Raw genomic sequence first — 23,049 nt, forward strand, 5'->3', positions numbered from 1 at the left:
ACTTCACAAGACATTAATTAATGGACTGGAGTCATGTGGATTATTGTGATGTTTCAGTCAGTTGTTTAAGCACTCATTAAGACAGCACCCATTCACTGCAGAGCAAGTGATGTCATTCTTAATTTTTCCAAATCTTTTCTAATTCAACTCTACATTTTGGACGGCCTGAGAAGTAGTACATCTTCTGCAAATTTTTTTTGTAAAACTAAAACTATACTTTTAGGTCTTGGTTTAATATTTTGTCAATCCTTCAGTGCCCATTATGTAATGTATATGACTGACATTATCTCCTTACCCAAACTATAAGAAGAAAAAAAAAATCACATAGATATGGTATTATTTGAAATTGTATTAACAAAATAAGGCAGTAACATTAAGTCTGATACAAACATTCAACAACTTGGAGAAAGGTGATTTACAGTAGTGCACTCTTGATATAAGACAACAGACAAATGTTCTGATTTAAGAGTGTCTGCATGGACATCCATGTCTCCTCCAGCTGTGCCGACACACTCTCCGCTTCCTCCATCAGTTCGGGCTGGTCTGCGATGAAACGAAGATGGAGCTGGAACAGCAAGATGACATTGAGTTAAAACTTCAAAAGACCTCTTTTCACTCAAACACCCCAAAATTGTTCTGTTACTAGATATTGTTTAGATGTAATAACATGACAGTATATAAAGTAAATTCTTTTATTAGTATTTACAGTGCAGAAAAAAGGAGACAGTCCTGAAAGATGCTGAACTATAGACCATAAAGGGAAATGTGTTCATGTACATTTGCTGCCATCTGCTGTTCAAAAACAGAACAAATCCAGTGTGTCATATCCAGCAAAATTACAACTTTCATGAAAAATGTATCTATGCACCTAAAAACACTGAGACAAATTCAAAATCATCACATCATGTGTATGTTGTAGCCCCTTTTATAAATGTAAAAAAATTTAATTTGTTAATACTATAACATTAAATGGCATTATTATACTTTATAAGTTTATCTTGTGTGAAAGATCCTACAAAAATTAAAGAACATTTATATATTTATTACAGCACGTTTATTATATAGAACAATAACATTTCCACTGACACTGAAAGTTTGGGACAGGTACAAAAATCGATTGAACAGGATTTATTTTATAATAAAATATTTGTGTAATATAATAGGAGCCTTTGCTATCACTTTTGATCAGTTTATTAAATTTTTGCTGAAAAAAAACTTATATTTACAACTTAGGTGCCCTTGGCCTTGAGGGTGCCACATCATAAATGGCTGTCCACTGCTCCAGGTGTGTGTTCATGGTGTGTGTGTGTGTTCAGTGCTGTGTGTGTGCACTTTGGATGGGTAAAATGCAGAGCACCAATTCTGAGTATGGGCTACCATACTTGGCTGTATGTCACTTTCACTTTTTTTCACTTTCATATTTATATGGTATTGTATCAGGATTTGCATGAAAATATGCAAAAACAATGTATTCAATACATAAAAATAAGAAATGTTCCTAGAGAATAAAATCAGCATATATAACAATGATTTCTCAAGGATCATGTGACTGACATTTTTAAATAAATTGAAATAGAAGTAGTTATTTCAGTGTTATTTCTATTTACTGTGTTTCTGATTAAGTAAATGCAGACTTGTTTCAACAATTTTCTACAATTTAAGCCCTTCATTGTTTATGATAAATATCAAATATGTTAAAATGTTTATTATAAATAATTTGCATTAATATTATAATCAGCACATGCATCTGCAACTGGATTCTAGATTTTCTGATTAACAGAGCTCTGTCTGTTAAGTTAGATAACATCTCATCCGGCATCATCACCCTGAACACCGGCGTGCCACAGGGCTGTGTACTGAGCCCTCTCCCATACTCCCTATTCACCCATGACTGCGTTCCTGTTTATGGCTCCAACACCATAAATCAAATTTGCAGATGATACCACGGTGATTAGTCTGATCAAAGATGATGATGAGTCAGCCTACAAGGATGGCACCCAGTTAACTTCCATGGAGAACATTAAATCACAAGCGCTGCCTGGGCAGGGTAAGAAACATCATCAAGGATGCCTCTCATCCTAATCATGGACTCTTCACCCTTCTTCCATCTGACAGGCATTACAGGAGCCTACGCTCTCACACTAGTAGGATCAGGAAGAGCTTCTTCCCTGAAGCTGTGGCACTTCTGAACGCCACACCACCAATCTAACCTGCACCTGCTCTCTTACTGCACTGGTCACAGTACTTTACACATATGTATTGCACTACTCATATTTTGCACAGTCTGCACATTGTTCAAGGTATTGCACTGTAAATTGTCCAAAGGTTTTACTGTACAAAGCACAGTAAACGATATCTATAAAAATATCATTGCATTACTGTTATTTTGCATAGAATACATTGTTTAACAATTCTATTGCACACTCATCCAACTGTATTACCACTGTTCTGTCATTACTGCTGTTCTTAATGTATATATAATCATACATTACTCTGTTCATAATGTACATATAATCCCTACACTGCATTCCTATTTATATTCTGTACATACTCTGCTTAATACTGTATAGCAACTGTACTTTCTGTAAATCATAGCTTCACTTACTCTGCACTTATATGTATATACAACACTATATTCTTGCACTTTTGGTGAGATACTAACTGCATTTCATTAGCTCTGTACTTGTACTCTGCATAATGACAATAAAGTTGAATCTAATTTAATTTGATAAATAATGACTAAATATTTCAAGGTTCAATTAAAAAAAAAGCTGCATTTCAGTCTTTATTTGCAATGTGGATACACGATTAATGCGAAACAGGATTTCTAGGTCAACTATGTTTGACGGTGAACAGGGGCTTCCCAGCATGATTAGAAAGAAACAGAAACCAAGCAATCAAAGGTTTTGTCAAACAAGAACCTCAGAAAAAAGGTTTTATAATGGAACTAAGTCAAATCTATTGTGTAAAGATGATATAAAAATGGTAATTACAATTGCATGGAAATGTAATTAAATATTACCAAATCTTACCTTAAGGAACAATGCTAGGTAGGCTTGAGCCAGGTCGAAATCTCTTTTGGACTGAAGAATGCTGCTGATCATCTTGAGGAAGCTCTGCATAACTCGGACCTCTCCGCCCATATCTGGTGACAGGGCCCGAAGTTCTGTTTCAATGGCAGAAGGGCCCAACTCTCTCAACAGCTTCACTGGCTCCTCATCTGTAATGATGATTAACACAGTGATCATTCACATCACAGCTATTGCAAACTCAACAGTACAGCATCAAGTATAAAGGGCTTACATGAGTTGTTGTCTAAAGCGTTTTCAAGCTGAAGGTAGAAGGTAGACTTCTGTGCCAACACTCCCAAGTTGACAACTTTAGACTAAAAAAAAAAAAGAGGCTAATTTAAAATATATATATATATATATATATATATATATATATATATATATATATATATATATATATATATATATATATATATATATATACACATATACACAAACAATAGAAACACATTTTACATATGTACAATAACATGTAAAAACAGCAAAATATTAACCATTTAAAATAAATTTTCTATTTTGATATATTTTTAAATGTAATTTATATCTGTGATGGCTTAGTTGAAATTTCAGCAGTATTTAGTGTTCCACAATCCCTCAAATCATTCTAATACACTGATTTGGGGCTCAAGAAACATTTCTTATTATTATGAATACTGAGCATTTGTTGTGAATATAAACATTTTTGTAACAATGACAAAGTATTTTCATTAAATTAATTAGTTCTCAATGAATATATTTATTATTATTTATTTTTTTAATGGTGGGTTATGTAAAAATATTATTTATCAATATACCACTGAATATTTTCATATTTTCCAGTCAATATTTTAGGCAAACTTAATAACAAATATACTTAATTTAATATATTCATTTTATACATACAATAATAAATTCCCAACAAAAAATACTCAGCAGGGTCACTATCGAAGGTAGTTTACCTGGTCCTCTGAGGGTGTGGTGGGTAGAGCAAACTGGGGCACCAGCCCTGGAATGGTGGGAATGAAGAAGGGTGCAGCTTTTGGCAATTTCGGGGGCTCTTTGGGTTTATTCTTTTTCTGTAGGTGAAGATTTTTCACAGGGTTTGTAATGTCCTTTCAAATACATCACAGTTAAGCAAAGACCGCTTTTTAAGTTTTACATGCACATACTTTGATGATGTCCAGATGCAGCAGGTTCTTCCAGCGTGAGTCAGGAAGCAGAGAGAGTGTGACCAGATGTTCATCCAGCTGCGCTGGTGAAATGTACTCAAGCATCTCAGAGCTGTCAGCATCTAAAACTTCCTCCTCTTCTGTATCTGTTCACAAGCACACAATCAACGGGACTTAGTCTCGAGTGAAATTATTTTCTAATTATTATCAATATGATAATGTGGTCACACCTTTGCTTGGGCAGGTGCCTGGCAGCATGACCACAGTCGGCTCATAGTCTGCAGGAAGAGGGCGCAATGACACCATACTGCACAGTGTGTTATTGGACCTAGAAAATATCCAAAACGACAGCATGATTATCCACACATATCTTTTCAGAAAAATCAGTGCTCAAGTGTTCATCTTGACATATAACCAACAATAAAAAATTGTTTTCTTCATAAAAATCAATAATTATATCATAACAAAAAGACTACCACGATCCAAAGGGGACATTTTTAGAATTAAACGTAACCATCAGACAACAGAAAGCATGTAGTACACGGTGTACAACAGTTTTCTTTTGTTTTTGTTTTGCAAAGCTAAATCATTTGATAATATAGAGACTTTAGAAATTTCTCCATCAAATATGATACAGTAGGCTTTATGTAGGGTTAGACAGTTAGGTCCATATATATTTGGACAAAGGCACAATTTTTATTATTTTAGCTGCTGACCAAAACATATTCAAGTTACAGCTATATAATAAATGGACTTAAAGTGCACACTTTTGAGCTTAAATTGAGGGTATTCTCATCGAAGTTAGAGGAAAGGTTAAGGCAATACAGCTCTTTAATATGTACCTCCCCCCTTTTTCAAGGGACCATGAGTAATTGGACAACTGACTTAAAAGCTGTTTCATGGACAGATGTGGGCTATTCCTTCATTATTTCTACATCAATTAAGCAAGTGAAAGTTCTGGAGTTGACTGTGCCTTTTGCATTTGGAAGCTGAATCCGCAGTCACAAGAGCTCTTCAGGTGAAACAGACAATTGTTAGGCTTCAAAAACAAAACAAAATCATCAGATAGATAGCAGGAAGAGTGGCCAAAATAGTCTGCTACATTCTGAGAAAAGAAATGCACTTGTGAGCTCAGCAACATAAAAAAGGTCTGGATGTCCACAGAGGACAAACTGATGAATTCTGGACGGAGATACAGGGTTACATTATGCAAGTATAACCGATATACATATTCATTTTTACCATTGTCTATTAAATTTATTAATGAGCAAATGCAGGAAGATAAAGATAAATAATGGTAATAGAGGGTACAAGAGGCAGGAATTGAGGACTGTGTTGTGTATTGATATATGATATATGTACTGTTTTTATGATGTAGGTTTTTGGAATTTAAATGTATTTTACTCTTTCATTTTATATGTTGTATGTTGTTATGTCTTGATGTGGCAGCAGTTTCCCTAATCTAAAACAAATTTCTCCTAACATTGACAATAAATGCTACCTTGACCTTGTATAAAAATGGTAATTCCTAAGCATTTTATATTTTTGTTCAACCCCTTGAATTAAAGCTTCAAGTCTGCACTTCAATTTGATCTACACACATAAATTCACAGTTCACAGATAGCCCTTTGTTTTCATTTTCATATTTTCCATATTTTCATAACTTGGTCACTGCATGAAAAAGAGCAGACGGAACATCTCAAAACATCTCTTTTTTTCTTTGCATGGGAAAAAAAATCATGGTTTGGAAAAAACACTATCATGAGTAAATAAAATAAGCCATTCATACATTCATCAGCAGATTAAAAGTTGCAACCTCAAGAACTCAACCCACAATTATGAGCAAGACAATTGTGCTAATGGCTTTCCAAAATTGTGCTGTTCTAATCTTCATCTCAAGTGTGTGAAAAATAACTGAAAAGTAAAAACAAGAGTTCACAGAGACAGTATCTGCAAGGCAATCTCTTACCACAAATAAATACCTAGGCCATCAACGTGTGACGAGGCAAGGAAGTTCCCGGTAGGGGACATACTGAGACTGACGGCTGCTGCATCTACCAGGAAACAGTCGACCAAACTATGAAAGACAGCAAGAAAATGTGGAAAGGTATGACAGTGTGAATGGAAATCATTCAATCACTTAATAGGGCCAGAGGGGACTTCATCTGCTAGAGGAATCCCCGTTTAATAAAGAAAAAAATTATATATGTACATATCCAATGTACTAAATGTCATTACGGCCACATCTTTGAAAGATAATAGTTATCACTTAATTAGGTTTTACTGGTTACTTTGAAACAATCTGTGACCGAGTAAACAGAAAAGGTCATCACAAATATCTAACCAGTAAATTACATAAAGGAAGGTGTCACTGGTCTGGTCTTTCCCTCCTTCAAAAGGCTACTTTTGTGGGTTACAGTAGAACTACAGTAGAACTGTTACAGGACACTAACGAAAATAATTAAATTTACTTTTAATTTAATTTTTTGCCTGGGTTCTAGAGTTACTTCATTCTTTCAGGGCCATAGTGTCCAAAAAAAAAAAAAAGAAGAAGAAGAAGAAAAAACAACAACAGCTAAACACCTCATTGTAAAAATATTTAGAAGCATTCAATTGAAGATAATAAACAATGACATTTAAACTAAATAAAACATTTACTAATATAAATACTCCAAATGCATATTTTAGCTCGACTCACTCACCTCATCAAATCCTTTACATTTTATGATATTCAGAGAACCGGAATAGAACCGAAAAGGTATAAAACAAGATTAAATTATAGTGGCGCTCATTGTAAATAACAGACTAAATTATTATTTTTTTTATTCAAAGTGAAACTGAAACAACTGGCGTGTATTAAATGCACTATACAAATTAACATAGGCTCATGTACCTCTCTCATCCAGCACAAATTTACATTACAATTTGCACAGCATGTTTCAAATGCTAAAAAAACAGATACTGTATACAATATTTATTATCGCTTGAAGGGATATTTCACCCAAAAATAAAAACTGTCATTAATTACCCAACCTCATGTCGTTCCCATCCCGTAAGACCTTTGTTCATCTTCAAAAACAAATTAAGACATTTTTGATTAAATCTGAGAGCTCTCTGACCCTCCCATAGACAGCAAGGGTTCTACCAAGATCAAGGTCCAGAAATGTAGCAAGGACATCGTTAAAATACAGCTGAACCACTGATGTTACCATGGACTATTCTGATGTTCTTGCTACATTTCTGGACCTTGATCGCAGAAGTATTTCAGTGTGGAATGGAAACAGCTCCAGTCAAGACTGCAAAGCCCTGCAGAGAGTTGTGCGCTTAGGTGAGCGCATTTCAGGGTCTGCTCTCCCCTCTCTGCAGGACATCTATCTCAAATGCTGCAGAAGCAGAGCTGCTAAAATCAAAGACTCCACCCACCCCAGTAACCATCTTTTCACTTTGCTGCCATCTGGTAAGCGCTTCCTTAGCCTGATGGCAAAAACTGAGAGACTCAGGAGGAGTTTCTTCACCCAGGTCATCAGGCTCCTAAACTCAAAACCAGCCTCTTAACATCCTCATGCCTCCACTTAATGTACAATTTATCAGTAAGATCTTCATCATTCACTAACTCACATAGTCACCCTGTTTGCACGTTTGCTTCTTGTACATTCTTGTGTATCGTAATATTTAAGACTACAGTATAATTCACATATGCACATCCCTGTATATCTTAATATTTAAGACTAGTTTACTTTCATGCACATTATTTTGCGTTCTATATTTAATTCTACAATATACATCTTTTTTATATTTTATTCTTATATTTTTATTGTTTACTTTTATTTCATTCTTACATAGCTATATTTATGTATATTTTCATCTGTGTTGTTTTCTTTAATAATTGCACTGTCCATGGAGTGGACCCGACTCACATTTCACTGCTGGTTATATATGCTATATATAAGTTTGTATGTGACTAATAAAAATCTTGAAACCTGAATCTTGAAAAAAAAAGTAGTAACCTTGCAGTCTATCGAGGATCTGATGATAGCCCTCGGATTTTGAAGATAAACGAAGGTCTTACAGATTTAGAATGACATGAGGTTGATTAACTAATGACAGAATTTTCAGTTTTGGTTGAACTAACTTTAATATTGCTTAAAATGTGTTTTTATTTTACTCTATTGCTAAATATTTATGTTTTGAAGCAATATTTAGTTAAATTCTTAAGAAGGGAAAGATTTATTTTTTACAGATTTGATTTATCATCAAGTTTAAATTATTTTAAAATATCATAATAAATCATAAAGATCCTACTTAGACTACCATCCTTACTAATGTCTTTGAACTTTCTTCACTTTGGGTGTTTTTCCTTAGCAAATATTAATATTAAATAGAATACAGAATTCATCAGACAGCAAAGTCACTTCCTTCATTAATTGAAAGACCCAATTGTGACATCCCAGTTGAACTGCCTTGGTTTATGTTCTAATCTTTATACCTGCCAGATGGAAGATCCCATGTTCTGATGGCGCAGTCCATAGACGCTGTAATCAGCCAACGTCCATCTGGACTAAATGTCTGGACAAAAATCATAAGGCACATTTCATAAAAACTCATTATACATTACTTATACTTAATTTCCTCATGCAAAAAACATTTGACTTACTTTCTTACATGGAACATAATCAGGAAAAATATATTTTGTCCAAATTATAAAACACAGTGGTAACCAGGACATGTCAAGCATTGTGTAGTATTGCTCATTCCATAAAAATTCCATGAGCATGAAAATTTGAATGAACATGATTTGTGTTTTGTGTTTGGATGAGTGATTATAAGAACAATTTTAGGTCAAAGTATTCCTTCGATACAATACGAGTTCATGATAATTCATGGGATTTCTCAACTTAATCTTAAAGTTGCATGAATTTAAAATGGAAAAGGTAAACTTTGTCCCTTAAACTCACCATGTCATTGATCTGCCCACGATGTCCAGTGAATCTGCGGACAGCTCTCCTGGTCTCCATGTCCAGAATTTGAACGGAAAAATCATCCAGAGCGATGGCGAGCATCCCGCTGTTTGGAAAGACCAAGCATAAATCGACATCATTCAAACACTGTCTGGAAAATTATTTCCCTTCTCATACGCCAATTGTAGCCAAATTGGTTAAAAATCTAAATAAAATTAAAAAAAATTCAATACAAATCTAGCTGAAAACAAGCATTGCATGTTTTGTCATTAACTGAATGTTAAAAAAGAAAAATACACAGACATTTACTAACAAACAATTGACTAAAACCTTTTAAACTGCACTACAGAAAAAAAAAAAAACATTCAGCAAGAAGCTTACAAGAATTGACAAGTTTTTGTTGGTAAGAACGAATACAATGATATGCCTCAAATCAACATATCAATTTATGCTGAAGAGCGAAGCCAAAGCCCAAATCGCATAAACAATATCTTCCCTAAGCAACTTGCAGTTTCACACCTCAACCGTTAATATAACATGCCGTGGGAAACCATTTTTAAAGCTTACAGTCATGCAAATGTATTAATTTTTTTTTTTACAAAAACTAAATCTAAGTTTTCATTTAGCCAAAAACCATATAATGCAATATGTAACATGCCTCCAAACCAGCTTCAGATGAAACTGAAAATCCACTTTTGGTCACTAATTCACAATGCATTTACAATGAAAATGTGGGAAAAATTCATTCATGTCTCCAATACCTGTCCCTGTGAAGCAGAGTTGATGCTGGGGAAGCTGGCAGGCTGTGTGTGTGCAACAGCTCTTTGGATTTGAATCTCCAGATTTTCAGAAGGCGATCTGCTCCCACACTTACTGTCAACTGGTTGAGAGCATCCACAGAGACCCCACGAACAGGCCCTGCATGTGCTGCACACACACAAAAAATGCCACTGAATCCAGACTTAAAATCGCATGTATTTCACCCCTGATGTTCAGTAAGTTAACCTACCCTTGTCCTTTCCATAATGCCCTCGATGAAAACCAGACTGCATGTTGTACACATCAATGTGTCCTGAAGACAGGGCAATCACTGCAAAGTTCCCACAGGATGTGACATCAACAGCCTGTACAACATATGACCAAACTGGATTTTAAATCATCTGTTATAAGACTGAATGGTCAGGTGATCACACATATTATCTACAGACTTACAGTTGCATGGACATTGAGGCTACGGTTCTTGTTGAAGCGTTCAGGTTCCAGCTTGTAGGCACCAATCGAACCTTTCTGGTAGTTCCATGTCGTAGTCACAAGGAAACCACGGTGACATGCAATAATGCCATCCCAGTCACTCTGACGAGCAGTTTCTATACAAAACAACAGCATAAACACAACATTGGCTTTCAGTATTTTAATTTATAAGGTCATTCTAACACTTGTTTCGCTAGAATCAAGAGGTCAGCAAGCACAGAGCTTAAAAGATAAAGGGATAATACATAAAAGTACATTTAATTCTCACCCTCATGTCATTCCAAACACAATACTTTTGTTCATTTTTGGAACACAAATCCAGATTTTTTTTTAAAAAAATGCTTTTTAATATAACATTTTTCAATATGTTATATTAAAAAACCTAACTGTGCATACTTTGGACCAATGACAATTGTTCTTGTGCATCATGCCCACACACACGACTGCACTTCCGTTTGTCATATTTGATGTGGTCTTTCTATGTGGGTTGATCAGTGTGAAAGGCCAAATTTAAAACCATCAAATATACTGAAACTTAGATTAAATTGCTTAAATCATATGGATTATTTTTATAACGTCTTTAGGTGCTTTTTGAAGATTAAACATTTTGCTTGCGTGGACTTTCAATGGATGGACAAAACTGATGAAAGAATATTCTTAAGTATCTTATTTTGGGTTACAAACTTGAACAAAAGTTAAGTAAGTTAATGATGACAAACAATAATAATCACAAAAAAACAAAACGATAATCACACCTGAGGCAAAAGTTGTGATGGCTGGAAGTCTTGCAGTGTCATGTGTCACACCTTTCTTTTTAGCTCTTGTTTTGTTGAGGGTACCTGTTGGTAAAAATAACCACTGAAGCCTTACACAAAGCAAACATTACACAAAGCAAAACTAAATGACATTAATATCCATAATGTGAAAAGGCTTATAATTAAAAGTGAAGTATATTAAGATACTCTCCATGACCAACCGATGGCGTGAGTTTGAGGGCTTAATTACCTTTATATACTTTAGCAAATAATTGACTGGGGAGATTGAGTGATGGAAACCTGGGGCCCATTTTTCGTACGTCGCTAACTAAGTTATCAAGATTAGATTGCAAGTTTTTAAGTAGAACTGATCATTAAAATCTGCCCCAACCACTGCAACTTTATTTCAAGAGTACCCTACTGATTAAGGGACAATAATTTTAAAATTATAATTTAAAAATCAATTTGAAAATAATATAATCAGGTCGCGGTGTCTGTAGGCTAATAGACAGGTTGACTTATTGAAAGATATCTTCATCAAAATAATTACTTTATAAATGCTGCAAAAGCAGAGCTGTTAAAATCATCAAGGACTCCATACACCCCAGTAACCATCTTTTCACTTTGCTGCCATCTGGTAAGAGCTTCTGCAACCTAAACTCAAAACCAGCCTCTTAACATCAACATATCTCCACTTCATATTCACTTTATCAGTAAGATATTCATCATTTTCTACCTCACATTGACATACTGACAGTGTCAACCTGTTTGCACATTTGACTCTTGTACATTCCTGTGTATCATAATATTTAAGACTACAGTGTACTTTCATGCACATTATTCTCTATTCTATATTTAATTCTACAGTATACATATTTTGTATATTTTATTCTTATGTTTGTATTGTTTACTTATATTTCATTCTTACATAGCTATATTTATGTATATTTTCATCTGTGTTGTATTCTTTAATAATTGCACTGTCCATGGAGCAGACCTGACTTACATTTCATTGCTGGTTATATATGCTCTATATCAGTGATTCCCAACCTTTTTCAGCTCGTGGCCCACGCAACCACACACATACTGTATGTTTGCGCGGCCCACAAAAAAATTCAAAAAAATTAACTGACCCCACTATTGTTGGGTTAATAACGAAGTACTCAAGAGCTAGATTGTTAACTGTATTTATTGAATGAACTAGGGCTGTGCGATATGAAAAAAAAAAAAAAAAAACTATCGTGATTTCTTTGATCAATTTTGTGATTGTGACACACCGATATGCTTTTACAGTCATAAGGATTAATTTGAAACATATTTCCAAAAAAAAAAACAATTAGAGCTTTATCAAAAAATTGTAACGTCTCTAGAACAGACATAAGTCAAAATTATCACTATAGTAAAGATGTAACAAAATGTATACACTTACGGCAACAACAAAAAAAAATCCAGTGTCCATGGACTTTTCTTTTTTGCCATGCATTGTTCATAGAGCTTATTAATTGTAGCGGTGCCTCAGGTGTTTGCAGTGTGTATACAGTCAGCAGCGAGAGTGCATAAATATAAAGCGAAAGGCCATTAAAATAATGCACGAGCGCGGATCTCTCAGTTCGCACGCAGATTTCCTTTGCAGTGTCACAAAACCAGACGTACTTGCTCAGATACATGCTGCTCTGCGCGGAGAGAGTGTGCACACTTAAAACATGTCTCCTCTCATTAAACTGTGTCCTGTGCGCTCACAACTCTCTCTATACTCATGTGTTAGATTTTAATTATTAGTTATAATAACACGTTTTTATTTCTAGCCTTTTACCGCGTGCAGTGTGAACGCTCTGATCAGTTAACATGGGCTCGGAAAAAAGGCGCATCACAGACAGTGTGTGAACCTGCAGTTAGGCATATGACCAGTCTGTTCTGTTCTAGCGTTAGGCGCAATGCATTCTGATTGGATCGGATAGCATACTACGGGAGGTCAGGGACGCAGAAAATAGATTTAGCGCACGCTCAAATCGTGATTTAGATTTAGAGTATCGGCTTTTATACTGTCATACGATGCATGCTGCGCATCAATTGGCCAGTCAACTAGACTGGCGTGAGCCAATAAGACTTCAGGAAAGGTCAGAAAGGAAGGTCCCCATAGCGGTAGCACTGCAGTGTCTTGAGACAACTCGAGAGGGACACATATGCTGATTTAGGGAAAATAAAATAAATCTGACCAAATTCTGACCATTACATCATATATAAAGGTATTACAGGGTTAAAATCTATTTCATTAAAATCTATGTAAAAAAAAAAAGAAATATTATTTTTAAAACAATCATCAAACAATGGCTGATAACAAGCATTACACACATTAGCTTTACATGCACAAACAAGAACATGTTGAGTAATTATAGTCATTACCGTGGCCCAAACTCTTGTTGAATCTTTCATGAACAGTTGAAAATGACTGCAAAGTACCATCTTGACCTATTACAAGAAATATTAAGATATTAATTATGCTTGAATATATTTATATACAAAGATTTCCCTTGTCTCCAGTCTTCAAAATTGCTTTATATGAAAGTACCTGCACTAAGAATGTTTAAGCCGCTCTGGTCATTGTGCTTAATTTTTGTTGGTGGGGCGCTGTGACCAGTTCGCTGTCTTAGCAGACGTCCATCCCCTCCGGCTACATCAAAAATCCACACCTAAATCACACAAGCCATTGTTTACTGCAATAATACACATTGGAATTCAATTTAGGGCTGGGAGACAAGTGATATCATATCGAGATTACGATCAAATTTATGTAGACAATGATGAGAAGCACTGGATACCTTTACTCTGTAAAGATTCATCTAACAGCCTATCACACAGCAGAAATAAATTAACAGTCAGTTAATGGATGGCACTAAAATATCTGCATGTCTCTGACAATTCTTCAAACTAAATGTTCAGTTTAACTTGAAGAAAATATGACAAAATAATTACTGTATAATAAAATGTTATTCTTAAAGCAATAATAATAATAATTTCAAGGATATCTTACAACAAAATTGTTTTTGTCATTTATTTATACAGTTATTTTGTACAGCATCTCATTTGGCAAAAAATAAAAGTGAATATAAAATAATGTTGCTGCAAATTAACTTTTTTTTTTTTCATTTGAAAAGACTGATTAAATTCCTAAAGTAAATTCATTTTATTAGACATGATTTTTGTATGATAAATGTGTACTGAATTATAAAACTCCAGAAAATAAAATAGATTTCATGGGTTCCTAAAAAAACGCATCTTACTGTGTGAAGATTAATTGTGAAGAAACAACTTTTTTTTAAGTTTCCATTCATTTACAGACTGGAACAAACATGTGGAAAGCATTTCCTACCCCCTTAATTGTAAATAAATATTGTGATAAATATCATTCTCTTATGATATGGAAAAAATATTTTGATAATATATGTAGCCATATCACCCAACCCTAAATACATCTGATTATTCACATCTTGAAATACAAGTCTCAGCAAACAATACAAACCCGTATGGCATTGTCTGCTCCATTAGTGATCAGGAGGGGTTCGTTTTGAAGAAATGTGAGGCCAGCGATGGCTGTTGTATGAGCATCCCGCATCTGACTGACTAGTTTCTTCTCCTCTAAATCCCACAATCCTATGTGTCCGATAGGACTGCCAGATGCCATTATTGGATGTCCGTCTGTCCAAGGACAAGGACAAAGTAAGTTCAATAAAATGGGCGAAAAAATATATAACACACTTTGTGAATCCTGAGTAACAACATTACCTGTCCTGAAGGATAAAGCCGTGACCGGACCCCAGTCCTGTTGGAACTTCATCAGCGTTTCATCAAATCTGATATTATGAATGATGATCTGCCCAGATGCTAAACCCACACCCACAACATCTACAGCTGGAGTCTAAAGAGAATAGTTTTGACAGAACACATTGCACATTAGTTACCAATGATCTATTAAAGTAGTGATGGTTTATGGGTTATCCACTGACTAGTTGGTTTAGTCTTAAAGGTGCTATAGAATGCATTGATACAATATTTTAAAAAACTACGTGACATTCAGGCAGCCAAGTATGGGGACCCATACTCAGAATTCGTGCTCTGCATTTAACCCATCCAAAGTGCACACACACAGCAGTGAATACACAACTGTGAACACACACCTGAAGCAGTGGGCAGCCATTTATGCTGCGGCGCCCAGGGAGCAGTTGGGGGTTCAGTGCCTTGCTCAAGGGCACCTCAGTCGTGGTATTGCCGGGCCGAGATTCGAACCCACAACCCTAGTGTTAGGAGCCAAACTCTCTAACCACTAGGCCTCAACTTCCCAATATTTATATTTATATTTTATGGTTTAACTGGTGGTGACTTTGTTAGTGACTTCACATTGCTTCCAAATGCAATTTTTATTGATCACATTCCTATTCGCGATCATTGTGGTAGCATGTGAAGGCAGCATTAGTGAAAACAGGCAATGGTAGCTCTAGCAATATTAGCCTTACAGAGAACCAACAAGCTCTTTTGGAAAACAAAACATGATTTTGATGTTTACTTTGTCTGGAGTCTGTACGTTTGACCACGAAGTGTTGGTATTGATCCTTCTTTCAGAATCAATCTTTGCACAACTCCAGTGCTGAACTGACACTTGTTTGTGATGCAGTCCGGCGTAAAATGTTAACAAAAACGTATAGCACTTTTCCATTTTTTTATTTTATTTCCTGTGACATTTCCTTCGAAAATGAAATTTAACCCCCGTGTTCTCAGCGACCTATGGAGACTCCTTTGTTTATTGGTTCATCCCAACACACAACACTTTTAATGGCTCTTTGGCACTGTCTTTGTGTCTCCAGCAGTTACAGCAAGAAAACAGTAATGTCGGGCCGCTGCTTCTCACTCAGCACTGTGTATATGGTAATAAGGCAGAGAGTGTCACTAATAGGAGGGACTGTCCCTGAGTATGACGTCATAGCAGTGTGAAATCTGGAACTGCTAGTGTGGGGAAACGGTTTATGATTTATTGGGATTATAAAACAATGATGGGTGTATTTTTACCTTTATAGATAAAATGATAGGTTGTTTTCACACACTTTGGCCACACAAATGTTCAAACACCTTATAAAAGTGATTTTTGTATTCTATGGCATCTTAGATGTTGCATCTTAATGTTTTCAGAAGCAATGGTGGAAAACAGATTAGGACATCTCTGTTAATGGGATGCAACACGGAGAGAATTTTAGCATCTTTGATAGTTCTGTGCAAATTTTTTAATACTCAAGAGGTTTCATTTGCTGAATATCTGTTATTACTCTTTGAACATGACAATTATGAATATGTGAAATATTATTTATTTTTTTAAATATAAAGAAGAATAAAGAAAGAAATAAAACCAACCTGTTGAAGAACAGTAACACCAGATGCCCATCCAGGAAATGTAAACAGGAGTTTGCTGGGGTAAGAAAAGCAGAATTCGGTTTCAATAATTGATTATCATATAACATTTACTGTACTACATTACTGCATTATTAACATAAAGGTTAATTCTCAAAAAATGTATATCAAGAAATGTCCAGTGCTGCATTCCCCAAAAGCACCGTAAGCTAAAGAACATCGTAGACCCATTTAAACCAATAGAGCTAAATACGTCAAACTTACATTAAAATGTATTTACATAAAGACAGTACAACATTAAAATAAATATTTACTATTTTAATAAAATTTGAAACACACTTTTTAAAAATATAGATAGTAATATTTATTTGGTTACACTTTATTTTAAGGTGTCTTTGTTACAGTGTTATTGTACATTGAAGTACTGAGTAGTGCTAATTAACTACATGTACTTACTATATGGTAAGGTTGAGCAACACCACAGTAGTGAAATCTGGCTAAAAAGTTTTTAAAATTAAAAACTTGAAAGTGGAAAAAAATGGGAATTTTTGAGTAAAAAAATGTTTGGAATGTAAGTTGGATGGCATGTTTTGGTGAGAATACACCCTCAGATCTTCATCCCATTATTCCTTGATTTAACTGTATATACACAAACTTTAAATGTTATGGAAGCTGCAGTATATTCAGAATCCATTACAAGTGCATACTTTGATTTGATGTTCCATAACTGAAGACTCCCTTGACTGCTTCCAAACAGGATTTTGTTCAGGTAGGTGCTCGGATGCATCAGAGCAGAGACTTCAAATGATGTTTTGTCATATGAAATCTGCAGGTATGTGTCTGCAGTGAGATTGACAGAACATATTACATACATTGTGAAGATATCCTTGATTCTTTTGCAAGAAATAAATATAAATCTAGCAAAAACAATAAAAACCAACCCTCAGACTCCACATCCCAAATAATGACAACATTGTCCTTGTCAACAGAAATCAGATGATCTCCGAAAGGCAACAGTAAGTGCACATCAGCTTGATGGCCTGTGTATGTGTGAACAACCTGGACGAAAGAGACAAAAACATGTAGTATTACACTGAACTAATTCTTATTTCATTTAAGTCTCTTTAGTGTTTTGCATCTTTAAAAATACAGTACATCTCTAACTGTGGACACTTTACCTCTTTGTTTTTTGCAAAAGCAGAGATAAGTTTTCCATATGCAGCATAGACAAGCATACGATCTGCAGCCAGGGATGAAATGTCTTCTGGGAGGGCATTACCTGTACGAGTGGTTATTACAACTGTTTTAATCAAATGCATAAGGAAACTATAATTTGTGGATTTGTGAAAAGTGGACTGTATAACATAAATGCATGCAATCCAACTTACTGACTGCAACGATTCCAAGTTTCTTTACCTGCCAGAAAAAAGATGGGTTCATTTTATACTTCACTCAAAGAATTATGAATTACAATTTAAAATAAATAAATAAAATTTTAAACACACTTTTTTTAAACACTCAAGTCTATCCAGTAAAAAACAAAAACATTTTAAACTATCTAGAAGTCTTATTAAAAGTCTACAGCTAGCTGAAGCTTGACTTATAATTATTTACACAGGGGAGATCGACCTGTATTCTGCTAACATTAATGCAATTTTGTCTGTCTGTAAGGAAGAAAAAAATCTTTGTTCTGTCCAATGATTGTAAGCAGTCATTAGGTCCTTGAGACTGAAGATATTTTAACGGTATTGTGACAAAAATATTTAAACCCATCAAATCTGAATCCAAGACATTAAGACTTTTTATGGTCTTTTATTAGGAAAACGTTAAGACATTAATACTTAAGGACCCACAGTCAACCAGAATTTTAACACCTCCATTATGTCATTAATTACTTACCCTCATGTCATACTAGACCTGTAAGACCTCCATTCATCTACGAAACATAAATTAAGATATGATAAAATATGAGAGCTCTGAGAGCCTCCATAGACAGCAAGGATACAACCACGATCAAGGTCCAGAAACGTAGCAAGGACATCAGTAAAACAGTCCATGTGACATCAGGGGTTCAACAGTAATTTTACAAATCTACAAAAATATTTTTGGTGTACAATGAAAAAAAAAAAAAAACTACTTTATTCAACAATTCTCCTCCTCATCTCTTAAGCTGTGGTGCTGCCACTGTGGAGAGAGTATCATGACACATTCACTTTGTGTTATCTTTGCACACAAAAAGTATTCTCGTAGCTTCGTTAAATTATGGTTGAACCCCTGAGCCCCTTTCACACTGCCATTCCGGCAAATACAGGATTAAAGCGTTCCTGCAATTGTTCCCTGGTCGCTAGATTTGGCACTTTCACACTGCCAGTGATGACCCGGTATATGTGCGTGCTTTCACACACAACCCTTGAAGATCCCGCAACGACACGTGACATCAGCGCGTGACGTGTAATGTACGAGTCGACAACGCTAGGCACGTTATACTTTCACTGAAGCAAGCAAACGATCTCGGCGTCAGCGCGGAAAGTGAGGAACTAACTGATCTCTGCTTCATTACAGTTTGCACATGTGATTTCGTAAAAGAGTCGCGCGATAACGCGCGTCATCACTTCGACACGGAATTAGATCTGGCTTTTGTTCACACAGCGCTCGTACCGGGTCGAACTCCGCAATGTTACTAGGTCCCCGACCCGGATTCAATTCGGTAATCAGTCCCGGGACGTGGTTGCTTTCACACAGGAGGCGACCCGGCAATGTTCCGGAAATATTGCGGGTCCGACGTGCAGTGTGAAAGGGGCTCTGGTGTCACAAGCCCCTTTCACACTGCCATTCCGGCAAATACAGGGGTAAAGTGTTCCTGTAATTGTTCCCTGGTCGCTAGATTTGGCACTTTCACACTGCCAGTGATGACCCGGTATATGTGCGTGCTTTCACACACAACCCTTGAAGATCCCGTAACGACACGTGACATCAGCCCGTGACGTGTAATGTACGAGTGGACAACGCTAGGCACGTTATACTTTCACTGAAGCAAGCAAACGATCTCGGCGTCAGCGCGGAAAGTGAGGAACTAACTGATCTCTGCTTACAGTTTGCACATGTGATTTCGTCGCGAATGTTGATCTTCCTTCAAAACAGCCGGTAAAAGAGTCGCAAGATAACGCGCGTCATCACTTCGATACGGAATTAGATCTGGCTTTTGTTCACACAGCGCTCGTCCTGGATCGATTACCGCAATGTTACTAGGTCCCCGACCCGGGTTCTATTCGGTAATCAATTCCTGGACGTGGTTGCTTTCACACAGAAGGCGACCAGGCAATGTTACGGGAATCTTGCGGGTCCGACGTGCAGTGTGAAATGGGCTACAGACTATTTAACTGATGTTCTGGCTACGTTTCTGAAACTTAATCATGGTAGCAACCTTGCTGTCTATGTCCCTGTTTGCGTACAGGGACATAAATAACTAAAAATGATGCGTGGACCATGGTGTCTGAGATTGTTGGTGTTCCTGGTGAGCTGCTTATGTGCATTGACTTTATATGAATTATAATATAATGATATAATAAATAATAGTATAATAGTCACAGTTCACTCTGAAACCTTTAAATCATTTTTCCTGATTATACTTACATTAGGTAATGTTTATACCTGATTATACTTAAGTAACATTATCAGTGCAGGACTTTTACTTGTATCAGATTATTTTTACAGCTTGGTATTAGTGCTTTATACATTATAAGGTAAAGGATCTTAATAATTTGTCCACAAAAATATTAAATGAGGTTAACTTATAACGTTACCCTCCTTGTGGTCAGTCTGCACAAGTTCAACAAGGTTGTTTCCTTTGCGGCCACTTTAAATACAAGATAAGCATTCGATGTTCACCAGAGTGTCCAAAATCTTTCTACAGCATTGTTGGCAGCGAGACCAGAGCGATTTTTGATGCTCTCCACGGAGGCAGTGTGAACACAGAGTTACAGATTTAGAACGACATGAGGCTGAGTAGTTAATGACAGAATTTTCATTTTTGGGTGAACTACCCTTTTAATCACTGCACTCAATTGTGCGATGGTACCGCCACAGTACTTTTTAAAAATGACACTTTTGATATATACACAGAAATTTACATAACAGTGTATTAACGTTACATGGTACGTTCAAGACGTTCAACCGCACATTACTTTTTGGGAAGTTGCCATGGTTTTCAAATGGTTCTCTCAAGTTCTTCTCCGTTCATTTATTCTGCACTTACATTATAGGTGTGGAAGCACTGTCCGACTGCAGTGATCACATAGAACTCTCTGTGCTTCTGATGGAATCGAAGCACGTGCGCCAGATGATTCGAGTAAAGTCCCAGCGCCCTGAATCCAGAGAAGATCGCGCTTCCTTTCTTTCCAGCAGACATACTGCTTGCGTATTTTCACACGTGGAATCTTAAATTTCTGAGTGTAAACAGAATCCTGATAAATGTCTAATACCGTCTCCTCCACATTCCTGTATCACTAGCCGCTGTTGTCAAACAGTGTTACACTAAACACAGTTCGTGTGAAAACTCTCTACGGCAAGTTAGGTTCCTACCAACTTATACTAGGCCTATTTTAGGTTTTAGGTTCATAAACAAGCTGACAAACCAGCTTATATGTGCTTTACCGAGGTTTTTTCATTTTCTTTGTTGAAAGGAAAGTTGAAAGTCTGTTAATATAAAATGTTAAATTCTGAAAAAATAAAAAGTGACACAGTGAATTCACCCAAAGAAAAATATTTTAAATATTTAATTGTTTAACAAATATTTTAATATAAAAAATTCCTGCAGTGTACATTTTACAATCATCCATAAATACATAAATTTTCCATAGCCAACAATCAGCTGAGACTTTTTAGATTACAGTAACAGCTTTAAACAAATTTCTGAGTGGCTTTTCTTATAAATAGCTTAAATTCTTTGAAATAAATCCACACCAGCATCTCAGGAAGGATTTCGTAGAGCATTGTGTTTTTTGCAGGGGAGGTATATAGGCACATTTGTTCTAAAAAGAAAATTGCATGCATGTAATTTCTTGACAATTACAGAAATTAAATTATTTTGTTCTGAATGTTAATATTAGTAATTGTAATGTGACAAATTTGTTCTTACACTGCTTTCTCGTATCATATCTTGTATTTCCTGCAACTCCGGACAGTTTTCATTTTGAGTCCAGCTAAAGATGCATCTTACATCTTTTTTTGTATGTGTCTGGAAAACAAAAGGTAAATGCAATATAAGCAATACTATAATTTATATTGTTTTATTGTCCTTTTCACAACATTTAAAAACTGTAAAAAAAGCAATATTACAATTTCTGTTCCCTCTTTCCATTTTTATTTATTTATTTATTATTTTAGGGAAAACTAAATGAATGTGAACTGATAAATAACTTACTATATCTTCACAAGATAAAATTTTCTGGTGGGAAAAATAAAACATTAGGTTTAAACAGGTCAGTGAAGAGGAATTAAAAAAAATTAAACATTAAAATGTTTGGCATTAGAAATATTAAAATGAGCATACCTCCACCAGAGGATTTATTAGGTAAAGGGAATCATATTGAATAGTCCGAAGACATTCTTTCTCTGGATTTGACATGACGAAGTGTAATGTGAGAACTACAAGCAACAGCTCTGTGAAGAAAAAAAAAATGTCAAAGAGATGAGAAAAAAAATTACAACACATGCTCGCTACATTAATGCAAGGGAAATAGATCTTACCATAAAGCTTTCTGCTGTCCATCTTCAAACATTGTTTCAAATCACAAAAGACACCTCTTTTTATATCCCAAACTGACTAAGTTTTACCTCAAATAAGATGCTTACACGACTTATTTTACACGATGACTCAAATCACATCGCTGGTCTTCTTCGTACTTTTCGTACGAATTCCACAGATGTGACCGAATCATCCAGAAAGCAACGCAGATCAAATTCTAAGAATTTCCACAAGAACAAATATTGCAATGCAAAATTTCTATGATGTATTTGTTGTGGTTTCAAATCAGGTTTGATAAAGATCAATATTTCTGTCCCACAAAATAATCTTAAAATCAAAACATGTCCTATTTTTAAATGCGTGTTAAATTGCAACATAAGTGGGAAACTCCATGGACGTAGCCAGGAGTTGAAAATTATTGAGGTTCCGGAGCTGGGGGGTCACTTTAAAAGAGACCGACATGTAAGATATTGTGGTTTATGTACAATATCTTACTCAGGACAATACTAAATAAAAAATAACGTGCATTTAGTATGATCTTATTTTTTGAAAATTATTCACATTTTCACAGATTCTGCAAGGGGTGCCCAAACTTTCGAGCCCCACTGTATAATAAGTTGTGTAGTCGTCTATAGCTCTGTATCATGCTTGAGAAATTCATGTCGTAATACATGTAGCCTACAGTTGTAAGGTCTGAAGAGACTAAAATGCAATCATACTGGA

At 35.5% G+C, this 23,049-nt stretch overlaps 1 protein-coding gene across 1 annotated transcript; it reads right to left on the minus strand.

Annotated features, from left to right (window-relative positions):
• Positions 1-334: 334 nt before the first annotated feature.
• LOC127958452 (WD repeat-containing protein 36) lies at positions 335-21,149 on the minus strand. Its single transcript, XM_052557328.1, has 23 exons — positions 20,836-21,149; positions 17,969-17,996; positions 17,759-17,859; positions 17,522-17,639; positions 17,288-17,420; positions 16,584-16,638; positions 14,967-15,099; positions 14,704-14,879; positions 13,753-13,873; positions 13,587-13,652; positions 11,184-11,267; positions 10,390-10,544; positions 10,187-10,301; positions 9,939-10,104; positions 9,175-9,283; positions 8,706-8,785; positions 6,189-6,296; positions 4,450-4,547; positions 4,220-4,365; positions 4,010-4,126; positions 3,304-3,385; positions 3,033-3,220; positions 335-565 (listed from the first exon to the last, which is right to left on the minus strand). The coding sequence occupies exons 1-23, from the start codon at positions 20,986-20,988 to the stop codon at positions 416-418; spliced, it is 2,682 nt and encodes an 893-aa protein (XP_052413288.1). The 5' UTR covers positions 20,989-21,149; the 3' UTR covers positions 335-415.
• Positions 21,150-23,049: the final 1,900 nt, after the last annotated feature.

This window comes from Carassius gibelio, chromosome B5 (genome assembly GCF_023724105.1).
Source record: "Carassius gibelio isolate Cgi1373 ecotype wild population from Czech Republic chromosome B5, carGib1.2-hapl.c, whole genome shotgun sequence".
Taxonomy (NCBI): Eukaryota; Metazoa; Chordata; class Actinopteri; order Cypriniformes; family Cyprinidae; genus Carassius; species Carassius gibelio.

Coding starts and splice junctions, on each gene's coding strand:
- LOC127958452 (XM_052557328.1), bottom strand. CDS start 20,988: ATGTCTGCTGGAAAGAAAGGAAGCGCGATCTTCTCTGGATTCAGGGCG. Junction 14,880..14,966: donor GGCTTTATCCTTCAGGACAG/GTAATGTTGTTA, acceptor GTCCTTGGACAG/ACGGACATCCAATAATGGCA. Junction 13,653..13,752: donor CTTAAACATTCTTAGTGCAG/GTACTTTCATAT, acceptor TTCTTGTAATAG/GTCAAGATGGTACTTTGCAG.